Source organism: Polychytrium aggregatum (assembly GCF_025602895.1).
Source record: "Polychytrium aggregatum strain JEL109 chromosome Unknown BJ171scaffold_21, whole genome shotgun sequence".
Lineage (NCBI taxonomy): Eukaryota > Fungi > Chytridiomycota > Chytridiomycetes > Polychytriales > Polychytrium > Polychytrium aggregatum.
Window position 1 is genome coordinate 189721 of NW_026516223.1, and position 15149 is coordinate 204869.

The 15149-nt window shown below is 57.9% G+C and overlaps 5 protein-coding genes across 5 annotated transcripts; 2 read left to right on the plus strand and 3 right to left on the minus strand.

The window, feature by feature from the left end:
* Nucleotides 1–241: 241 nt before the first annotated feature.
* Nucleotides 242–2375, minus strand: BJ171DRAFT_599523 (NLI interacting factor-like phosphatase-domain-containing protein). Its single transcript, XM_053114940.1, has 3 exons — nt 1840–2375; nt 1350–1638; nt 242–1134 (listed from the first exon to the last, which is right to left on the minus strand). The coding sequence occupies exons 1-3, from the start codon at nt 2001–2003 to the stop codon at nt 706–708; spliced, it is 882 nt and encodes a 293-aa protein (XP_052966056.1). The 5' UTR covers nt 2004–2375; the 3' UTR covers nt 242–705.
* A 166-nt stretch (nt 2376–2541) lies between these two features.
* On the minus strand, nt 2542–6943 carry BJ171DRAFT_507226 (uncharacterized protein). Its single transcript, XM_053111195.1, has 8 exons — nt 6697–6943; nt 6076–6194; nt 5190–5894; nt 4840–5052; nt 3825–4714; nt 3327–3578; nt 3090–3179; nt 2542–2968 (listed from the first exon to the last, which is right to left on the minus strand). The coding sequence occupies exons 1-8, from the start codon at nt 6759–6761 to the stop codon at nt 2702–2704; spliced, it is 2601 nt and encodes an 866-aa protein (XP_052966057.1). The 5' UTR covers nt 6762–6943; the 3' UTR covers nt 2542–2701.
* Nucleotides 6944–7453: 510 nt separating this feature from the next.
* Nucleotides 7454–9860, plus strand: BJ171DRAFT_621882 (uncharacterized protein; the record flags this gene model as incomplete). Its single annotated transcript, XM_053115439.1, has 5 exons — nt 7454–7537; nt 7677–8611; nt 8777–8873; nt 9038–9141; nt 9263–9860. The coding sequence occupies 5 exons, from the start codon at nt 7454–7456 to the stop codon at nt 9498–9500; spliced, it is 1458 nt and encodes a 485-aa protein (XP_052966058.1). The 3' UTR covers nt 9501–9860.
* BJ171DRAFT_582357 (ribosomal protein S18) lies at nt 9778–10920 on the minus strand (the record flags this gene model as incomplete). Its single annotated transcript, XM_053114173.1, has 6 exons — nt 9778–9860; nt 9992–10051; nt 10207–10270; nt 10370–10501; nt 10686–10744; nt 10860–10920. 6 exons carry the CDS (start codon nt 10918–10920, stop codon nt 9778–9780), a joined length of 459 nt encoding a protein of 152 aa, XP_052966059.1.
* A 340-nt stretch (nt 10921–11260) lies between these two features.
* On the plus strand, nt 11261–14481 carry BJ171DRAFT_507230 (uncharacterized protein). Its single transcript, XM_053111196.1, has 11 exons — nt 11261–11588; nt 11746–11783; nt 11888–11930; nt 12037–12132; nt 12231–12728; nt 12897–12971; nt 13083–13208; nt 13367–13479; nt 13569–13598; nt 13693–13721; nt 13833–14481. The coding sequence occupies exons 1-11, from the start codon at nt 11306–11308 to the stop codon at nt 14428–14430; spliced, it is 1929 nt and encodes a 642-aa protein (XP_052966060.1). The 5' UTR covers nt 11261–11305; the 3' UTR covers nt 14431–14481.
* The last annotated feature ends 668 nt before the right edge of the window (nt 14482–15149 follow it).

The following is a 15149-nucleotide window of genomic DNA, read 5'->3' on the forward strand; positions in this document are numbered from 1 at the left end:
GGGGTTGGCGCGAGCGAGAGGCGCGAGCGAGAGACGAGGATGCGAACGAGGAGCTCCAGAAAGAAATGGGACACCTTGGTTGTTGGTCATTGACCGAGTATTTTGTTACCGGATACCATCGCACGCTGGCCATGGCCATTCGCCAGTGTGTCCAAGAGCACCATTCACCGCTGGCACTCCGAGACCAGTGTGCAGGTCGATTGTGGAGACCGGCAGCGGCCCAATGTCTTCACCCGGAGGCTGCCAAAGTGATCTGCTCTATTTCTTATGGCTCAGTCGACGCAAGCCCATCACATACCACATGTTCATGGAAGCGGGTGTGGTGTCCCGTTTTTTTTTCTGAATAGAGCGTACGATCCAGGCAAATCAGCCAAGCAAAGCAGTCCAGCGTCGGTTCGAATACAATGGGCGGGTGCCAGAAGAGTCGTTGCTGGAGCACTCTGGCAGTCGGTCGTCAATACCAAAAAAATAACAACGGATACGAGTCTGAAAGTAGGAGCAGGCAGCAACTTGGCCAGGCCCACAATCGATCGAGACAAAAATGCGGCTTGCAAGAAAAGCCATCTTGGACGAAGAGGCATCGGACCCGAAGAAAGGCGGCCAGTGCATCGGCAGATGTGGCTATGCGCACCGGCCACTCCTCCGCCAGGCCCTCGCTCTTGGTGTTGGAGCAGAGCCCCTTTGGTGCCAAAGCAGCGAGCTGCGTTAAATACCAATCGCCTCGAGTCGACGAGTGACGCCAGCCAGCAGGACATCGTCTCGCTGTTGGTTGCTGAGTGGTGCTCGGATGGGTGGAAACTCGGAGGGCTTGATGAAGCGCTCTCTGTCGGCTTCGTCCAAGGGATCAATCCGGTATTCCTCCTTGACGACATACCGCTCAAACGATGCAATCGACAGATTCGGAGGCTCCTGGAGGGGAGCGGAAACCTCCTCGCAGAAAGTGGGCCAGTCGCGAACGTCGGTCTTGGTCTCGTCGGAGGATACTTGAAGCAGGTACTTCAGGAGACTGGGGAGCACCATGTCCTTCTTTGAGTCCACGGTGTGGTCCTGGGTCGTAAAGGCCGGAATATGGAGGATGTTCTTGGGATTCATTCGAGCCTTGAACAGGCTGTCGTCGATGATGATGGTGTTTTTCTGGAGCGAGCAGCAGCAGCAGACCGGGTTAGATTGGCTCTCCCATATATCTATATACAGGCGCATAGAGCCTCTGGTCCCTGAAACACTTGCATCGTCCTCGGTGAGCCTGGGCAGACGCCGCCATGATGTTTGGCTCACCGAAGCATCGCAACATATTCTGCCGTGTCCAGCGAACCGCCTGACGCGAACCATGCACAAACGCAATGGCTCACCTCCGACCAGCGGTTGTCGCTGTTTACCTCTGGGCTCTCCCAGACGGTCTGCAGTTCCTTGATGATCTCGGGTTTGTTGCCGCTGCCGTTCGACTTGCGCACCTGTCGACCTGTGAGGGTGCACTTATCCTGAGACCACTGGAAGGCCAGATCTTCGCTGCGGTCCTGCATGATGAGATCTACCAAGGGCTCGGCATTTTTGGCCATGGCCGAGGTCCAGGTAGCAACGGAAAAGTTTTCGAGCAGGACCTTGAGGAAGACGTCAACGTGCGGACGGATGTGGATGCGTCTGCCCGTCGAGGAGGCAGCGAGAACAAATGGATCAGCAACATGCGTGTGGACGGCCCAGAGTAGAGTGCTGATCAATCGACAGGTGCCAGAAGCGCAGAGCGACAGAGACGCCGAGAGCACACTGCACACAGCGGGCGGCTGGACGAGGCAGGGACGGGAAGCAGTCGTCGATCACAATGGGCATACAAATCAAACTCACTCTGGCCCTTTGCGCTTTGAGATGGTTGCATAGAGCCCGTGTGGACGGAATGGGTTTGTTTCCGATAAACGCCGGGCAGGGCTGTCGGTGATGCGATCGATCAGGACTCCATTGATGTCCAGGATGATCAGGAAGGGTCGTCTAACGGCAGTGTTCACGGTCATGATGGTGGTGCTGGACAGAGAGGATGGAAACGGGGGAAGTCGGGGGCTGCGAGCCGAACGGAAAGCCGGGCAGATGGAGTGGGCGGAAGCTGGGTCTTCAGAACAGAGACGAAGACGACAGGCGGGCGGGCGGATCACAGGCGATCTCGAGCGGAAGGGCTTGGGGGCGGTGTGGGCGGGCCGAAGCGGTGGGAATCTGAGCGAGAATCCAAGGTGGGTATCCAAGGTGGGTATCCAAGATGGGAATCCACGGTGGGAATCCAAAGCGAGCAAGCTGAGAAGATCTTGACGAGCAGCGTGCAAAGACGACGACGACGACCCAGAGCGCAGAAACGGCCAAGAGCGGCCCTCCCCACCCGCTCGACTCTGCCCCGCAACTCTGCCCCGCAACCCTGCCGCAGCGCCCAGACACAAAAGAATGGCCTTCATGCTGGGGCATCGCTGGTTCCGGGTGGACTGCTTTGGCACTGGCCACGACCCCTCCCGGCGACAAGGCACGGCCTTGTGAGCGCGCAGGACGCACAGGGGTCACGTCCTATTTTTTCATCGTGCCTATTTTTTCATCGTGTATTGTTGGGGCTCCGGAGCGCTGCGGGCTGCCACCGATTGCTGCTGTGTGCGACTGTCGCTGGTCCTGTTGCCAGCCGCGACTGGGACTGCTCCGGGCATACTGCGTGTGTATTCAAGCACTGTCCCTCTTATCGCTTCCATGACCGGTCCTGGTGGTCGTCCTCGTCCTCGTCCTCATCGTTCCAGTGCGTCTCGAGGGTCGACTCGGCCGGGACGCCCGTTTCTGCCTCGGTCTCTGCCGGCGCTGGTGTGTCTTGCTCCGGAGGCTGATCCGCCGGCTCGGTCAGCGGGTCGGTCGTGGTCGTTGGGGACGTCGCAGCGCTGTTGGCGGCGTTGCTCTGCCACGCAAGCTCGACGGCGCCGCCCGATGGCAGCTTCGAGCCGTATGCATAAGCCTGGACAGGCAGCAAGGAAAGCGTCAGCACGGCTGCGTATTGTCCCCGCACACGAATCCGCAGCGCTCCACAGCATCATTGCTCCAACACAAGGCTCTCTGCCCCAGCCAGATGCACTCACAATCTCGGCAAACTTGCGCGCTTTGTATCGGACAAGCGCCGTCGCCTTTTCTTCGTCCAGGAACGACAGGCTTTCGATGGGGCCAAACGACTGGAGGAGCCATGGTGTTAACAACCACATCGTCGCTTTCTCTCGCCATGCTTGCCACGCAAAGACCAGAGTCAGCCCAGGCTCACTTTCTCGCAGGGACTGCCCTTCCCAGCCGCCACTATGCATCCGGATCACCGCGGCGCTTACCTCGTACAGTTCCTTGAAGCCGTCGTGCTCGCCAGCAGGAATGCCCTTCACGAGCAGCGTCGTTGGCCGGTTGTCGAGGTTGAAGTGCCGAACAGGGGCGTGTCCGGGCCCTCCGCCACGCATCCAGCTCTGCCCTCGTCCACCCCAGCCGAACGAGGCGCCACGTCCTCGTCCTGAATAGACGGCGATTGGAGCCGAGGCAGCAGCCGCAGCGGTCGGGCTTTGTGCGGGCGGAACCTCGACACCAGGTGTCTGGAGGCATTCGTTCAACATGGGCATCACAGACAAGCAGTCGCATGACAAGCGACGTTGCCACGACATCAGAACAGGAACGAGTCAGTGGATGCCACCAGAGCCAGCACCGGTCGCCCAGAGCATCAAGATCCCGAGCCCGTGTCTGGCTCGCCCGATGAAATGCACAATATCGGAGCTCTCAAACGTCCATGATCGCTGCCTATTCAAACGATGTACAAGCCCGCTGTCGCTGCATTCACATACCGTGCTGGGCTTGGTAGCTTCGCCGCTGGTCGACGCCGGTTCGCTGGCATCGGGCGTCTTGTTCTGTGCGAGCAGATCCAGCTCGCGGTCCAGTCGCTCACGTTCCTTCTCATCCATCAGAGCCTTGTTGGCAGCAGGGGTCGGCGCCGCTCGGGGTGGGGCCGCCACCGACATGTTCATCATGGACTTGATCGACTCGGCCAGCAGCTTGACGGTCTTCATGATCTCCACGCGAGCCGCAGGGGTGAGCGTCTTGTCCTTGTCCAGCTTCTCCATGAGCGCTTTCTGCTGGTCCAGCTGTCGCTGAATCAGCTCTTGCTTTTGCTGCTGCAGCTTTGCGATGGCCTTGATGCGTTCTTGCTGCTGCTTCTGTTCCTCAGTCAGCTCTTGGGGCTCCTGGGGCTGGCCGGACGACGGGCCGGCGCCAAACTTGCTGCCCTCGGCCCCACCATCGTCCCGCTCCTCGCGCGACCAATAAACCTTGACGAACCGATTCGAGAAGATGGGCTCGGGCGAGTTGTAGGCCGCGTTTGCTTCCGAGTGCTGGCTGAACTGCACAACCGCCTTGTGGTAGTGTGCCATCACGTTGATGTTGACGATGGAGCCGAACTGCTTGAAGTAGCTGTTGATCTTGTCCATGTTGCAAAACTCTCGCGGGATGTTTTCAACCGTCAGCGATGTTCCTCCGGCTCGATAGCCGCTGCCTTTGGCCCCGCCACGACCCATGCGGGCCCCACCGCGGCCGCGGCCGCGCTGGGAAGGACCTCGGCTATCCTCACGCAGCGGCCCTTCCCCGCCTGAAACAACCATGGCGCTCGATGGCTCTGCATTGAGCGCAGCTCGTTCGGGATCGTAGCCTTCGGGCATGGCCATTGGATGGCCCTGTGCACCTGAGAGATTCCGATGCATCGGCGTCAGAACCAGGCGTGGCTGCCCAGAGATCCCCCGATATCAAGTCAGATGCAACACGTCGGCTGTGAGCACTGATTCAGCCACAGGTGGCGCCGATACTCACCATACATATCCATGGGTCTAGCCGGCGCAAACATAACGTTGCCGTACATCGGCCCTCCGGCCATTGGCACAGGCGCATTCATGACCGGGCCCATAGGATGCGACTGGTACATGTTGAACTGTGGTCGCACCATAGCGGCAGAGTCATCGACAACAATTCTGTCGGCGCCGTGGTCATACGGACACAGGTCGCCTCGGAGGCAGTATCCCTTTTCTGTTGGTGGGAGGAGAGGCTAGTGAGTGACACCGCCAAGTGTCGGCATTGCTGGCGGTAGCAGGCAGTGCCAAGCAAGCGCCCTGGGCAGTCCGGTTCAGATAGCCGACAGCACATAGCAAACCACGGGCACCCACCGTCATAGTCGTGGCATCGCCCACGCCGGCGTTCTGAAAAGTTCCCGTTTCGTCCTCCCGCGGCGGACCGAGAGCCTCCTCGTGGATTCTTCATCATGCCACCCGCTGCAAACCGGGCCTCTGCGACAGGAATCGGATATCCCTGCATCGGCGCCACACCCCACTGTCCAGGATTCGAGCCATCCCAGGGGCCGCGTGCGCCAGGGTTGTTTCCGAGGAATCCAGGACCGCTGTTTCCATAGTTCCGCGGTCGACCCGAGTCGTAGTCCCGCCGTTGAGACGAGCTGTCGTATCCACCGCGTCGCGAAGGCCGGCCACTATCCATCCCGTCGGCGAACCCGCCGTCATCCTTGTAGGATCGCTTCTGGTCGTGCGCCTTGGATGTATGGACGCTGATGCTTCCTTCCTCGACCCTCGGAATCTTGTGCCCGGTCGATGCGTCGCCGTGCGAGCTTCCGGCGTCGTCTGAGCGGCCGTGCTTTCGGCTCTCGGACTGGCTGGAGCTATGCTTGCGGTGCTTGAAGTTGCGATCCGAGTTGTCTTCGTCGTCGGAATGGTCGATCAGATCGACGTCTCTCCGGTCGTCCGAGTGCGTTGGGATTTGCTGGGGCTCCGGGTCTTCCCTAGACGAGCTCGAGGGTCCCCGGGCGCTGCTCGACTTGTGCGAGAGATGTTCCAGCACAGTGTCGGTGAAGCCGTCGGTGTCTACATCCACGGTTGGCGTTCATGCCCAGATGGTTGTTCGTTTTTAAGAAACAAGAGCCACAAACTGTTAGCTGGTCGTGGGCGCATCACTCTCAAAATTGAGTCAGCCAAGCATACTCGGTGGACTAGACGGATCCTTTCAGAGCTACAAGACCCCCGAGACACATCCAACGAGACCTACCGTTTCGAAGGAACTCGCTCAGCGAGGCAGACAGTAGCGAGCGCAGCTCTGCCGTGGACTTTTCGTGTTTCAGAAGAGCAATGACATAGTCCGCAAGCACATCTGGGTCGGCGTCGCAGCTGTTGAGTCCGGAATGCCAGCCCGAGCCATGGGCATTTGGAGTAGAATATTCCGAGGCACATGCGACGACAGTATGCCCCACGACAGTACCGTCGCAGCACCGATATATGTCGAGTCACAGTTTTAAAGCACGGCGCCGCAGCCGCCACAAGAAAAGCCCGCATCCGCCGATCAATCGGCCGAGAAATCCAACAGGTTCGAGGCGAGATTCGTTCGCATCGTGGAGCCCCGATATAGACAGAGGGGATACAGAAGAAGAAAGCACAGTCAGTCAGTCAATCAGTTCGATTGGAGTCAGATATTCGATGTTCGGGCAGACTCAGATCGCCTCCCTCGTCCGGTCTGCTCTGCTCGCCGCTAAAAGTCCGAAGATCGTGCCCGACAAACAGAGCAATCGGGCGGCTCTCTAGTCACTTGGAGCCGCTGGAAATCCAGCAGCCGAGGCCTTGGAAACGGCCCCAGGAATATTTGCTGGGACACAGGAGCAGAACGAAACAATACATGGGCTCCAGCTTCTCCATCAGGAAGCTCTTGAGCTGCCTCTCTTCGTCTGCGGTAAAGTACATGGCCGATGTGGGGCTTGATCGGGCGGCTTGGTGGTGTTGCAGTGCCAGTCGGGTGTGCGTATGCGGATATACTGCCTGGACGCTGTATTGCTGACTGACTGGCTGGCTGGCGATGGAGGGCCGAATGCGTGCACGCTAGGAGACAGGCCCGGTCTTGCTGGGCTGTTGCTGGAGACCCAAGGACGCAATCGGCGATGCTCGTCGAGATCTCAAAAGCTTCGCCTTGCTGGGTGCGAGAAGCAGCCGGCTCGAACGGGATCGAGCCAGGACACAGCATCAACGCGCTCAACCGAAGCGCCAGGGTGCGAAACAGATGCGAAACAGATGCAAAACAGATGCAACACCGCATTGCAGAGTGCACCTTGCTCCCGTACCGCAGCACCAATGCAACGCAATATCGCCCCTGTGTGCGGGCCGCTGGTGGGGATGGGAAGCGCTGTGAGTTCTTCACTGCAGGGCTTCCCATACTGGCTGAATCGCCCTCTTTCCCACGGCGGCAGTGCGGCGTCCATATTGTCGAGAGCGGTGCCCAATCACCGAGGGACAATGGCCCAGCGTGCATGGGCGCACTTGGTTCTGTTTCCCCGAGCCTCTGGCCCGACTCTTGTGTCCTGCGGGTGGTCTCCGTGAAGACGGGAGCCCCGGTATGCTCACATTCCCATCTCGAGACCGGATATCTGCTCGCACGCAACATGTATGGAACACCAGTCAATGCCTTCACTCTCAAGCCACCAACCCTGTTGGCCAACTGGTTTGAAGAGACGTTGCCCTTGCAGGTGTGTTGCCATCGACCACAACATGATGACCAAGTCTGTGCCCTCATCCGGAGCTGAAGCGATGGTCCGGAACCTGCACAAGGTCCCACAGTGACAGTTGACTCGGCTCTTGCGCTATGGCATCCACATGTATCCACAGGACAAGATGGTCGAGTTTACAGAGAAGCGAGAGGCAACGCGAGAACAGTACCAGAGAAAAACTGGCCAGGGTCTTCCCATGGCCTGGACGGCGCTGTGGACTCACTCTGAGCAAGCCAACCGACCCATTGACATCCCGCCCCTGGAGCTTCTGAAGCAGAAGGAGGCCCAGCTCCAACAACAGAGACAGTATCTGCAAGAGCAAGAGCGGCGGCTATTCATGCGCAATCTCAAGCACTACGACCAGTACCCAAAGTTCAAAAAGTGGGTTGCGAAGGAGCGGGACAAGCTCCAGAGTCCACAGCCCATCGCGGTATCTCCTGGGCCCGAGACCGAGCCAGTGGGTGCCCCATCTGCAACCTCAGCCCCACAGCGCATCTGGGTCCGTCGTGGGATCAAGCTGCCCTATGCAGCCGAGGCCACGGCTGCAGCGACAGCCCATCAGCCTCCTCCGGCTCGGTCCAAGTGCATGCACCATCTCTACTATGAGCCCGCGCCGTCTTTCATCGACGCTGGCCGCGAGAAACTGGCGTTCACACAAAGCACTCCACCCGGACCAGCCGGTGCGAGCGCAGGACAGAGCAGTTTGTCCAAACCGAGTCCGGGCAACGTCTCTGCAGGTTCGGCCGTGGCGGAGCAGGCCACCACTCACTCGCCATCCAAGCGCCAGGAGCGGCCGAGATGTGACAGCTATGCCGCGGACTCTACTCTGCATGACGGTCGTCCGCTTCGGTTTGGAGACTGTATCCAGTTGCAAAACCTCGACACAGGCATCCTGACTTTTGATGTTTGGACAAAGATCTTTGCTCCTTCGGGAGTGTTTCCCACTGTCGAACGACAGCGGTTGATGGACACTTACGGCAAGTTTGAGTTTGTGGCCTTTGCCGGAGCCGAGTCCCTCGGCAGTATATCCAGGACGGTCTTTCAGATCACAAGGTCTGTTTGGAGACGAGAGTCAAATTCTGCGACTCTTGAAAGCGCCCATCCCGTGCGCTTGATACCCTGCATATCCGACATTGCTCAGCACCCATGTGTATCGGACTTTCTGCTTGCCACCGAGCGTTCGCTCGATGCTCACGAGTACTTCCCGTTGCTGTCTAGACCCCACAACGACCGTGACGAATGTCTTGGCGATGATGTTTTGTACTTTGGCCAACCCTTTCGGCTGCTCACCCTCCCTGGAAGGTTTGAGCGGCAGGTATGGTCTCGCGACTGCCACGAGTTTGACTTGACTGGCATCTCTGGCGACGCTGCGTTGATTCTGCTGCGACCAGCAACCACGCCACTCGCGGTCGCAACGAATGGCTCGGGTCATACAGCGTCGATTCTCACAGCCCATTCACCGTATTCTGCATCATCAAGTACGCTGTCAAGACATCTCCCACCACCGTCTCCAACTTTTCGATCTATGGCGGGCATCAGTCTGTGACACTCTCGGACGACATCAATGCCCGGGATACTCTCTGGTGAGTTTCGTGCTGGCATATGTTCTCAATCGACGCAGGTCGCTGCCTCTGGAGCTCCGGGCTGCTGCCGAACGCAGGCGCTGTCGCTGACACGACCTCGGGGCATGCGTACGGCCTGCAGGAAAGTGGGCAGCCCGTTCATCCGGTTTCCGATGGCCGTCAACCTCCTTCCGGTGCCCTCGAGCGAGAAGGTGTATCTCCAGAGTTGCATGACGGGCAGATTCATGGAGATCTACAAGGCCGAACGAGGGCGGTTCCTGTATGGAGACGAGCATCCAGTCGTGGCCAACCGCAGCAGCAGCGATTTACCACATGCCACATGGGGGTTTAGGCGAATATATGTCTCGGATCTGCAGTAGTGGAGCAGTTTCCTCTCGGTTGCTCAAGCTGGCCGTGGATGGCTGACTCAAGCACACATCCATATCGAAAAAGCGGTCCATATCGCCATGGAGACTTGCGACACCACCCACTCTTGGGATGATCGGTGCGCCCCATGCTATATTTGTGTGCTGAATTCATAAGGTTTCCATCGTTGCCTGCGGTGTCGGTCTGGGCGTATGTGCAGAGTCGCTGTCGAGGTGTGGGCTTGCACAATGTACTCATCGCAATCTGCACTCGCACAGAGGTTGAGCGGTGCTACTTGGAATCGTCATAGTCGCGAGAAAACATGATGCTTCGGTTGAGATATTGCCGAACGTTGCCGGTGAAGGGGATGAGCCCTGCCAATGCAAACAAAGCAGATGAGACCTCTGAACCAAACGTGTAACGCCAAACGGCTGAACAGTGCTGGGTGAACTGAAAACGGGTCTGTCTGCCGGATCCAGCTGATGGTTCTATAACGATGACATACCCATTGCCCGCGCACGGCGAACGGCCTTGGCCATTCTCTGCTGGTTGAGCCTGGTGAGCCCTGGAGTGATAGTGATATCGAGGAGGCAACGAGGAGGGATTTAGGCGTCATCGAGCGAGTCGGAACCACACGATCCAAAGCTGTACGCATGTTCACGCCGTCTGCAAACGATACGCCGATGGGTGAAAGTTGCAAGGCCCATGCCTCGCACTCACCAGTGGCTTTTCGTGACAGAATAGCGCCGTTGTCGTCCAGGAATTGCGGGAAGATGACGGTATTCTGTGTGGCATCGATCGGAGCTGGGCATCAGCAACACACATCCCAGGCTTCTGCTGGTCAGGCCCGATCAGCGCGTGGGCCGAGACGAGGTGGACGTACCTTGTAGACCTTGATGGGGTTCCAGTTCCTCACGGCGAAAAAGTCCTCCTTCTTCTCCGGAGCTTTGCGCTTCTCGCTGGTCTGTTTCTCCTGCCAGTAGATCTCGTCGTTGAGGTCGGTGGGCTTATAGGTCTAGAGGCCGTTCGATGGACACAGATTGCATCGATCCGGTGCGGCAGTCCAGTGATTGTGAGCATGCGTTCATGGCAGAAGCCCGGCACTCACGCCAATGTGGCTGTCGTTCAGCCGCTGCCCAGTCGGTTGAAGGGTGCAGATCACATGGGAAGTGAGCTATGGACAATGAATCGCCCGCTACCTGATACGGCTTGAAGACTCGAGAGCGTGATCGTCGGTTGCTGGCATCCTGATCCTGGCCTAGATGCAGCCAAAATGCCGCGGGAGAGGGAGTGCAATCAGCATCACCAGACCAGCCACAAGTATGAGCAGAATATACATCCTCGCAGGCGACGGAGGGGAATGCGCCATCTACCGCTCGACTCTTCGTAGCGCGGCTGTCGGAACTGGTCGATGTCGCTGCGGAAGGACGACATGCTGCAGGACTGGACGGCAGCCCATGGTGATCGCAGCTTCAGCGCCCCGAGGGCTCGCGGGATAGCAGACAGGCTCATTGTCTCTGGGGCTCGTGGTGCAGCGGCGACGGTGGTGTCGGTGGTGTCGGTGGCCTTGGTTCTGGGCAGCAGCAACAGCAGCGGCAGCGGATGCTTGATCGACAGCCGATCTGGACGGGATGCTTCCTGATGCGAGCCTGCGTTTGTTGTGCACGACAATTTTTTCGGAAGCGGGGAGCTATGCGCCACACACGTGGCTCGACCCGATTTCGTGAGTCATCATGACTCAGCACGCTGACCGAGGCGGTGACCTGGCCCCAAGCACCTCTCACCCGCACCAGATCCACTTCCCAGCAATCCAGGAGCAATGCATAGCCAGGCCGACACACATTCGAGCGCGGCGCAGGTCTTTGCCGTCCCTGCGCTCCCGGGCGCTGCGAGAAAGCAGGAAGCTCAAACCGCATCCGACAACCACAGCGACAGCGACAAGCCGTCAGCACCGCCAAGCGCACCGCCAAGCGCACCGCCGCTCAACTATACCGAGCCATCGTGGTCGGCGACTCCCCGGTCGGATTATTACTTTGAGATCCTCAAGAATGGCACCATCGTTGGGGTTACGCATCTCAACACCAAGGCATTCTACACGATCGGTAGGAAGCTGGATGCATGTTGGATGCATGCTGGAGAGTGCCAGCGCCAGCGATCGAGAAATGTATTCCCGACCCTCTGGTCCGTCGCTCCAAATGGCGGCCAAAGATCCGATGCATGAGCTCCTCTAATGGTTTTCTTGCATTCCGCGCCCGCAAGGCCGCCTTCCGATCTGCGATATCGAGCTGGAGCATCCCGTAAGTCGACCTGTGAATGCGATGCCCTCTGACCAGATCCAGATCCAGATCCAGATCGATGCGATGGGATTCTTACCTGTGTCGCCACGCATCGGCTCTGGAAGAGCGTTTCCAGATACCATGCTATAATCCAGTTCAGGAAGGACGGTATGTATCTCCCTGGATGCACACGGCTCCTGGTCGGACTCGAAGGTCTACCTCGATCGCTCCGCTCGCTGTCCCAGGCTCATCGACTTCAACTTTCTGCAAACAGACGCCGCCTATATCTATGATCTCGGCAGCGCACACAAGACCTTTGTCAATAAGATCGAGGTCCCAACCCGCGAGTTCTGGCGCCTCAAAGTCGGAGGCAAGTCGCAGCAAACTGCTTGGCTGGCGAGCAGGCGCTCATCCCAGTTTACGCGAGCGGCAACTGCCCGAATGCCTGACTCTCTCTCCGCTCCATAGATATGGTGCGTTTTGGTCAGAGCAGCCGGGCCTTCTTCTTCCAAGGACCTCCGGAACCAGAGCCAGAGCCTTCTTCGGCGCCTATGATGCGCAAGCCGACAGCTTCTGAGCCAGAAGACAGAGGCGTCACCTGGGGCTTCCCGGAGGACGCTGTCGAGGAAGACGACGAAGACGAGATCGACAACGAGCGGGAGGCCGACCGAACAGGACTCGACGAAAGCCTCTTTTACGTCCGTGACTCGCGCAAGGCCCTCAAAAACTGGGCCGACAATCGTGGTCTGGATGCCGATTTTGAGATCGATGAGGAGGGCCATGGACACAATCGATGCTATGTCGCCCGCGTCGAGCTGCCGCTGGACCACGGCGCAAAACGGGTTGTTGGCATCGGACGAGCATCCAAGAAAAAGGACGCCGAGCGCGAGGCGGCCCTGGATGCCTGCATCAAACTCGATCGGATCGGCCATCTGCGATCCTCGCCGAACAACCAGCGTGAGCAAGGTGAGTTTACACACCGAGACACACAAAGACAAGAGCTTGTACCAGTCGCTGGCGAGAAGGAGGGGGTGATCCAGTCAAGTGTCGTCTTGGACAGCGATCAAGCAGCTGAATGTGGTGATCCGATGGCACTGACGAATACCGGTCGTTGCCGCTCGGATGACCTGACAGAGAAGAAGCGCCTCAAGGAGCTGCTTGGAAACGACGACGACGACCAAGATTCATTTTACGACCGAACAGGAACAGGTGTGTACCGAACCCCTCCAACCATGAGCGCAGTCGAGAGCAGGGTTGCTAGCGGTCGAGCATACCGTCGGCCCGAATGAGGCTGACAGTCCATCATCGACCTGTTCCCAGCGGACCGCAAGGCTCAGCGCAAGAACAAGACTGCAGTTGAGACACTCCAGTCGCTGTCAGAGAAGCGGCTGGATGTGCTCGCAAAGATTAGCAATCTTGAGACGCAGCTGCAGGCCCACGAACAGAGTAAGATGCTTGCACGCGCTGTCATGCATTCCCGGATATCCTCATCCAACGATTGAGATTGGTGTTGGACACTGGGATACCACCACCACCACAATTAATCAAACTAAGCTGACAGATTACTGTTTACTATGCTTGGCTATGTCTGGGTGGTCTGCTAGATGCGATTGTACAGAGCGAGGATGCTTTGGATGACTACATGGCGCAAATCCAGGCAAAGGCCGAGCACATGGAGCGTGCCAAGATTCAGCAGCAAATCGACCAACACAGCAAGGTAACGCGAGGGCAATACAGCCGCTGCATGCTCAAGCATGCCAAGTCCTCGCGAGATGTCGCTGACAACGCTCCCGTTTGTTCCAACAGGAAGTCAAGCGTCTGGAGAAGCTCATATCGGTATACTTTGAGCCAGAATCCTGCTCTGCAGCTCGCTGATATTCTTGAGCTAACCACTACTCCCTCGTTTTCGCCTGGCTTGGCAACTTCAAAGATTGTGGCTCCTAGCGAAGCTTTCAAAGGGTCGGTGTCACCGACGGACCAAGGGTCTAACATGGGATGCCGCATGGCTGTGTGAAAAGTACTGACATTGAACCGTTTGATGCGACATGGTGTGGATGGTTCCTTGCCCAGGTTCGATTTATCCAAGCCCAGGAAGCCGGATCAGCCCAAGGATAGTGCTGCACCTGCATCATCACAGCAGGCCGCACCCGAATCTACGGCACCTGCATCCGCACCAAAATGTTCTCAGACCCCTCAGCCTAAAGCCCAAGTCCAAGCCCAGCCTGGCGCTTTGAAAATGGAAGATAATATTGTGCTCAGCGAGCCTGCAGAAACAGCCACGACCCAGCACCCTGGTCCGTCAGTAGCACCGCCGGCCTCATCAGCAACGAGTGCCCTGCCTGCGTCCGCACAGAAACAAGAAACGGCACCTGAATCCTCAGGCTCTGTCCACAATCAGTTTGGTCTGATTGTCCGTAACAAGAAGCGTGAGGCAGAGGCTCTGCCAGCACGTCCCGAGAAGCAGCCCCGATCCAAGCAGCCACGTTACGATGGCGACGATGACAGCCACGACGGTGACTATTCCAAGTATCAGTGGAGTACCGATGGTGCAGATGAGCCTGGCTCCGAGTGGGTGGCTCCTGGCGAACAGCTTAATGCAGACGACGTCAAGAAGCAGAATGCAATGTATGGCTATACACTTTATTCAGAAAAAAACGGGACAATATAGCCGTTTCCATGAACATGTAGTATGTGCTGTGCTTGCGTCAAGCAAAGCCACAAGAAATAAAACAGATCACTTTGGCAGCCTCCGAGTGAAGACCGCCGGTCGCTCTCCGATCTCCACAATCGACCTGCATACTGTGATCATGTTGCGCGCCGCATTGACGTCGCGATTCCACACTGTCCGGCAGCTGGGATTCTTGCAGCTCCTGACAAAGTGGGAATTCGCAACACTGGGCGCATCGAGTCCTTCCAACCGAACTGGCTCCCGGCACTTGGAGCACACTTGCGAGGTGTTGAACTCGTTCGTCGAGACTACCTTGACGCTTCCATGATGGTGATTGGGACGGCGTCGGTGGTGCTCGAATTGCTCAAAGTACCGAGCAAACCGCTGCCTCCGAGGGCTGGATGCATAGCCCTTAGTACATGCGATGCAGCACACCAGAGTGGTTGATGGCAAATGCAGCCGAGACAGACTTGTGTTTCATGTGATTGCGCTGGCGAAGCGGAGCACCCTTCGGTGAGTATCCGTAAAGAGGGAAAATGGATCTCCTGATCCCTGTCTCATCGACAAAAACGAATCACCGCGGGTCGATGGAGCGGACCTGGTCCCTGAACTGTGCCACTCGCTCATCCAGTCGCTTGGACTTGTTGAGGTGTGTTGCCCTCTTGTGAGAGAGACCTGCTCGGTGGATGGCAGTGTGGCAGAGTGAGAGTGATACTTTC

What these genes read in the sequence shown, in the direction of transcription:
- BJ171DRAFT_507226 (XM_053111195.1), bottom strand. Translation starts at nt 6,761, where the DNA reads ATGTACTTTACCGCAGACGAAGAGAGGCAGCTCAAGAGCTTCCTGATG. An exon ending in GCGATGCCACGACTATGACG is followed by an intron (nt 5,053 to 5,189) that starts GTGGGTGCCCGT and finishes TCCCACCAACAG; the next exon opens with AAAAGGGATACTGCCTCCGA. An exon ending in TAGACCCATGGATATGTATG is followed by an intron (nt 4,715 to 4,839) that starts GTGAGTATCGGC and finishes GGAATCTCTCAG; the next exon opens with GTGCACAGGGCCATCCAATG.
- BJ171DRAFT_507230 (XM_053111196.1), top strand. Translation starts at nt 11,306, where the DNA reads ATGCATAGCCAGGCCGACACACATTCGAGCGCGGCGCAGGTCTTTGCC. An exon ending in AATCCAGTTCAGGAAGGACG is followed by an intron (nt 11,931 to 12,036) that starts GTATGTATCTCC and finishes TTCTGCAAACAG; the next exon opens with ACGCCGCCTATATCTATGAT. An exon ending in GTCTGGAGAAGCTCATATCG is followed by an intron (nt 13,599 to 13,692) that starts GTATACTTTGAG and finishes GCAACTTCAAAG; the next exon opens with ATTGTGGCTCCTAGCGAAGC.
- BJ171DRAFT_599523 (XM_053114940.1), bottom strand. Translation starts at nt 2,003, where the DNA reads ATGACCGTGAACACTGCCGTTAGACGACCCTTCCTGATCATCCTGGAC. An exon ending in TCAAAGCGCAAAGGGCCAGA is followed by an intron (nt 1,639 to 1,839) that starts GTGAGTTTGATT and finishes CTCGACGGGCAG; the next exon opens with ACGCATCCACATCCGTCCGC. An exon ending in GCGACAACCGCTGGTCGGAG is followed by an intron (nt 1,135 to 1,349) that starts GTGAGCCATTGC and finishes TGCTCGCTCCAG; the next exon opens with AAAAACACCATCATCATCGA.